Source organism: Plectropomus leopardus, chromosome 10 (genome assembly GCF_026936395.1).
Source record: "Plectropomus leopardus strain MGB_pleo_1.0 chromosome 10, ASM2693639v1, whole genome shotgun sequence".
Taxonomy (NCBI): Eukaryota; Metazoa; Chordata; class Actinopteri; order Perciformes; family Serranidae; genus Plectropomus; species Plectropomus leopardus.
Window position 1 is genome coordinate 36,304,199 of NC_142185.1, and position 6,394 is coordinate 36,310,592.

Sequence of the window (6,394 nt, forward strand, 5' to 3'; positions counted from 1 at the left end):
TGTTCGCTCTCTCTATGTCTGCAGGCCATGTGGAAGCCGGCGTACGACTTCCTGGTCACGTGGGCGGCTCAGATCGGCGACAGCTACCGAGACGTGATCCAGGAGCTGCACATGGGCTTAGACAAGATGAAGAACCCCATCACCAAACGCTGGAAGCACCTGACCGGCACGCTCATCCTCGTCAACTGCCTGGACGCCCTGCGGAGCTCCGCCTTCAGCCCCGCCGCTCAGGACGACTACGCCATCTGAAGCCCCTCCCTCGCCGCTCCGTGTTAATCCTGGCGGTGCCCCCCCGCCCGCACCGGCTCACCTCGCTCTCCTGGAGCTTCTGAACACCGTTTGAAATGCTGCATATCAGCCGTCTGCTCACTCTGAACGCCACTACTGCTGTCGCGTGTTGTTTTGTTCCCGCGGTGCCGCCTTCGGCTCCTCGTGCCCGGGGGAGCGTCGCCAGACCGCCCCCGCGTCTCCGCGGCCGCCGGCCAAACAACACAGCGCTGTCCGGAGCTCGCAGTGTTCACAGAGACTCTTTTAATAGTTCCTGTCTGGCATAGTTCTGTATTTTTGTACTCTTGTTACGGCACAGCGTTTTTTAAAGCAACACTTTGAACTTTTTGGTTAAGAACTCTGGATCGAACGCCAAGAAAGACACTTTTTCAAGAAAAGACACTTTTAGATATCGTATCCTTGTTACCGTAGCCTTGTCACGTGTCACATCTCTTCTATTTATTTGTACATCAAAGAGAAAAGTCACTTTTGCTTCTCTCTTCAGGTTCTCTCTCACTGTGGTCCCGCTCATTTCACACCTCCAAACATTCGGCTGTCCGTCTGCGTTTTTTTTAACACCTGGCACCGAAAAAAAAACAAAGTTATTAATTAATCCTGTTTGAGCCAAACTCTCTACCAGTGCCAAAAGATTTAGTCAAATTACTGAATAGTCATTTTACAGAAATGAATCAGCGGCAGATGAATCGGATCTAAATCGACTGGATTGAAAAGATTCTGGATTCTGCTTCTCAGAGAATTCGCTGTTTTTTTCTGTTTTATTCTCTTTAGTTGAATGTTTGGATGTGGACAAAAAGAGTCATTTTAAAATTACATTTGACATTTTTAAAATTGAAATATTCTTTATGGAGCGCAACAGTTTGTCCTCGACCTGAACGGCCTCAACTCAAAGTACGCTCACTCACTTCTTCTGGAGCTTTTGGCCAAATCTCACCGTCTTCATCGGCAGATTCTGTCGGTTCTCTCCGTACCTGTGAGTTTAAGGCTCAGTGTGTCCTAATTCTTTGCTCCTAACAGATCGGGACTGAACTCTTTTAAGAGCAGCGAGTGAATTACGATGAGACCACCCGGCTCCAGTTCCTGTCAAATCAACCGATGCCAAATTAAGAGCGCATCTGGTTGAGCGTGCCGAGTTCAGAAAGAAGGCGAGTGCTCGAAATCGCCCACAGAACTTCTCAGCAAAGACAACAAAGTGCCGCAGGGTTCAGAAAAGAGGCGAAATCGCCAAGAAATGCCTCGAAGCCGTGAAGCTTCCCAGCGAGCCGAAACTGCAGTGCCAATAGTTCCTCTTTTCGCTCCCTTTTTTATTTTAGGAATAGCCTCGCATCGATACTGGTTGTGGTTATGTTTTTAAAAACATATTCCACATATTTGTCAGCTGTGTCTAAACACGGAGCGAGAGACGAGCAGACACGAGCAGACAGACAGACGCGTTATTTGCTTGACATTTTCATATATGGACATAACAAAAATGAACACATCAGTAAATGCAACCTTATATATTATATTGCACCTTGATGAGACAGGACAGAGGGAGACACACTGCTTACTGTTTGTGTGTTAAAAAACGTAATCATTTGTGGGATAAAGGACGGTTTAGATCTGTTTTAAGATCCAAAAGAGACACATTTCTTCATGTAGCAGAAAAGAGCAGAGCAGCAGAGCAGCACGGTGACTGCAGCATGTCAAAAAAATAAAAACAATTTTTGTTATAACAGAAAGAGTAAAATACCAAAAACAAGTACCATACCCAAACCTGGCTCCTCCCCTCCGTTTTCCAGGGTAGGGTGAAGAGTTAGGAGGAGTTTGTGGGAAATCTTCGGTAAGACGGCTGCACGAGCTACAAAAGAAACTCCCAAACATGTTGTCTTTGTTAACAAAGATTTAAAATAACAGTAACCATTGTAAAATCTTAGTTTAATGTTGTTTTAGTGCATCACTAGTATTACACTTACATCTCTAACATTACTCTGTTATTGCTGATTTGATGACAGTCCCACATTTTGACACGTCCATGTCCTTTAATGAAATATGATGCCTGAAATCTTGTGTCCAGCAGTGAAGGTGCTGCACTTGTTGCCTCCTTAAATGTCGGTGCGGACCGGCGGGGCAGAAGCACACGCTCGAAACAGCAGCCTGATAACCAAGCAGTGTTTTTTTTTATGGCTTGAAACTAATTCTTTTCGATCTCCGTCAGATAAATGGCACATGACGAGTTCATACCACGACTGTCGTAGTCGCATCCGTTTATGTAAGCGACCATCGTCAACTAGCGATGACGTATCGTCTCGTCTCTGTTTAAACCACTAACTATTGCGAATCTGTTCCGAGGGGCAAAGAGGCGCTCGAAAACGAGAAATCTGTGATGAGACTGAAAAGCTCCAGAATCAGTGAGAAAGTATTCAAGATTTTTTTTGTCAACAATGAATCTAATCAACAAATTTTGAGCCTTACCCCCCAGATAACAAACTGCAGCCACTCGTGTCTCGACTTTTTGTCTCTTGCCTTCAATTCTTTTAAGTACTTTTTACCAAAGTTTGCCAAAAAAGACTCTCGGCCTCTTCACGCACGACTTCGTACAATGTTGAGACCACTGTTGTGATCACACTGTCAAAGCTTCTGGTTCGGTTTTCGTCTGTGCTGCATACTGTATAATGTGGTGAGTTTGAAAACCTTTTTGTGACTGCATACTTTTGTGGAAAAGACTAAATAAAATGTAAATATTTGTACACACCACTTTTTTGATGGCACCTGCTTCTTGTGACAGTCTCCCCGTAAAAGCACCGACGCCGTCAAGAGCTCCTCTTATCTGAAGCGGGAGCGACAGGCGGCCGTGTTTTGTGTGTTATCAGTGTTGCGTTTGTGGAAAATACCCCGAAAATACAGCATGTGACAAAAATGTGCAGGAGGGAAGACAGGCCGGCCTCAGGGTGCAGACAGAGCGAGGTCAGAACACGCAGGCGAGAAAAAGATAAGTGAAGAAGAGGATTCTGCAGCAGAGAAGCCTCGCCGACCTCCAGCGGCTCGCCCGCTTATCTTCACGCTGCCCTCGTCGTTTCACGTGTCTTACGTTTAAGATCAAACTGCCTCTGAAAAAGTTTTTTTTTCTTTTCCAGCAGCAGATTTCTCCTGGAGAGAGAGTGATCGTGTTCTCACAGCAACAAGAATCAAAATCTACAAGAAGGCTCGCATCCTTTTGATCATCGCAAACAGAAAACTGGAGGGGCACTTGAAGAGTGCAGACCGTCGAAAAGACCAAATGGCTTGATGTTAACCAAAGTGAGGAGTGATTCAGATATCTGCCCGAGCATGTGAGCGGAGCGGAGCGGTGAGAATATTCGCTCCGCTCAGATTTTACTCCACACGACTCTGTTTTCTCCTAAAAAATGGGAACACTAGGCCATATACCTGTTTGACTTTTGAAAGTATTTTGTAAACTCAAGAGCTCGAGCTCACAACAGACAGAAAATTGTGCGTGTGCACAATACAGCGATTCACTCTGGGTCAGTTGGCTTTGAAGTCGTGGTGTGAGCGACACTGAAGCAAAACTGGAGAGAGAGTTCAGGCCAGGCGCTCTTTTTAAAAAATATAACCTGTGCACGGTCCAAAAAAACTCCTGCTCGCACTCCTCGCTCCTTTGCTCGTTTTCTCGAGTAACCGTCCCTTGATTCAAATCTGCTCCCAAATTCATCGTGCTCCTCCCTGCCCCGTGCTGCACGCTTTAACAGGCTTTATGGAAATTGTGTTGAAGTTTTCTGTAAACAGACAAACAAACCGATGCAAAAACAGTCTCGTTCTGAAATCTTGCGAAAGGTGACGTGTTAGCCGCCTTTGAGAAATTCTACTTGGACTAACAGGTTAACGTGTGTTTTTAAAGTTTTAACTGGACTAACACGCCTCCGTTGGACCTGGATCGGTTCGGGCGTTCTGCCCGAGCTTCCAGGCTTTGACCCGGAAATAAAACCGCATAAATTCAACTAAAGAAGAAGAAGAAAAGAAGACAAAGGTACCAAATAAACTCTAGAGTGTGTTTGAAAAGCACAGTGCCAAAAGGTCGTCCATGTTTTCACCGGTGAACATTAAGTCGTTTGCTGCTTGCTAACTTGTTTGGTTTGTGGCCTGAGAGCTCAACCGCAATTCAGCTCCAATCGCAGCTGATTATGTGGATTAAACCTCTTGGGGACAAAAAATATCTGCACAAAATCTCATCCAACTGCCTTCAAGATATTTAATTCTGGACTGACCAACGTCACCGTCCCGAGTTTGGCTAAAGAGGTTTTGGCGGCACCAAACGCTGCACATCTTCAGGCTGGTGTCAGAATGAATAAGGTGAACATGTGCGGTCATCGGTCATGTGACCACAGTGACACGCTGTCAGGAGAAGATCTGCCTCCTCGCTCAGATAACTGGGAGGATTTCTCCCTGAATTCGTCTCTAAGTTTGAGGCTCATTTTCTCCTCCCACTCTTTTCTCTCTCTCTCTCTCTCTGTGCTGTTGGGGCGAGCAGATCTTAATTAAATACACAGATTAATGGAAGAGAAAAAAGGAGCCAAAAGCAGTGGAGTTAAATACAGCAGAGTATGGGCTGACATGCTTCAAATCCCCGCCTGGAGTGCTGGTAATGAGCTCCCCCAGGGTGACGGGCTCACAGAACAGCACCGCTCCGCTCTCAGCCTCAAGATCCTCAGATAATCTGTACAAAGAGGCGACTGGAGGGCGAGGGTTGACTTTTCGTTGTCATGTCCAACGTGTCCGGGCTGATACGTCCCTCAGATTTATCGCTGTGATCATTTGGCTCAAGGCTTTAGATTAATCTAATTAAATAGCCCAGAAATACCCGCAGGTCTCACTTTGTACACAGGCGCAGGTCAGAATGGAAAATTGGAGATTAATAATCCGCCTGTTTCTTTGTCCGGGATCACAGTGGTAACACATGCTGAACATTTTTATAAAGGATAGAGTCTTGATGTTTCTGGCTCCCGCTCCGCCTCCCGCTCACTGAATGATAGATTTCCATTTCCATAATGCAGTTTCTAAATTTGGCCCTTTGTGGTGACCGAGCATGAAGCAGGAAATCAAAGTTCCCCTGAGACGCAGAGAGGCCACGCAGACACCAGCACACAAGCTGCTTTTCATCCTCCTCAAAGCACGAATCCATCTTTCTTTTTTTTTTTTTTACTCCTCAAACAATATCTGAGGCACACGAGCACATTTTACACCTAAAATATGCTGGAGCGAAATATGAAAATGTTATTAATGAAAAGTAAAAATCCGGCAGATTCAAGATCAAGTTGAGCGTACCACTTTTAACTCAAAGCTAATTTTTTTTTTACACCGTTTACTCCACTCATGATATTTTGCCATTAACAAACGAGTCAATGAGAACAACAAAATAAATGAGTAAACTGTTAATAAGTTAGTAAGTAAATAAATGAAATGATAAAATGATAAAATGAATAAATCAACTACGGTTACAAAACTTTTTATTTGTTATTTTTATTTTTTACATACAGTATCAGATCAAGTCTGAGGTGGTGATCAGAGAGCCATGAAAGGTTCCCATGTTTTCAGAAATAAATCCAACTTACTTTTTAATAAATAAATAAAAAAGTTGGAAACCTATTTTTAGGGTCCAAGCAGCAACACTTACCACTGGACCTCTATTGTTTTTGTGCTTCTTCTTCTTTTCTAAAAGTGTGCAGGAAAAACAGGAGGACAAAAACTCACAAAAATTGGCAGTCAGGCTGCAAATTCCACTCAATCAACTTTATGTTTCATTACTTCTCTCAAAAACGGAGTCTTTAAGAGTCTGTTATCATCTGCACCTTTGCTCCCGCGGTCCTGTGCTTTAAAAATATCAAATTTTGTCAATATTTCTCAGTTTTCTCTAAATTATACATTCTACACCGTTCGGCCAATAATCCCAAAACTTAAGTCGGATCATCTCCAAACATCACAGATTTAAAGTTATCAAAGTTACATATTTACATCCTCACATCCCAATTTCTACCCGTCCATCAAATACTTTGACTTTTCCACCTGCATCGGCCGCATCACTGACTCTAACTCTGCAGTAACTCCTCCCCCTCCGCTGCCACTCACCTGACCC

General features: G+C 44.2%; 1 protein-coding gene across 3 annotated transcripts in view; it reads left to right on the top strand.

Annotated features, from left to right (window-relative positions):
* LOC121948776 (SH3 domain-binding protein 4) overlaps positions 1-3,021 on the top strand; it is a 45,110-nt gene extending 42,089 nt beyond the window's left edge. For all 3 annotated transcript variants that reach the window (XM_088083790.1, XM_042494234.2, XM_088083791.1), the window contains one exon: positions 25-3,021. In XM_088083790.1, the coding sequence (XP_087939916.1) occupies positions 25-249 (225 nt within the window). In that variant the 3' untranslated portion in view covers positions 250-3,021. The remainder of the gene's footprint in view (positions 1-24) is intronic.
* The last annotated feature ends 3,373 nt before the right edge of the window (positions 3,022-6,394 follow it).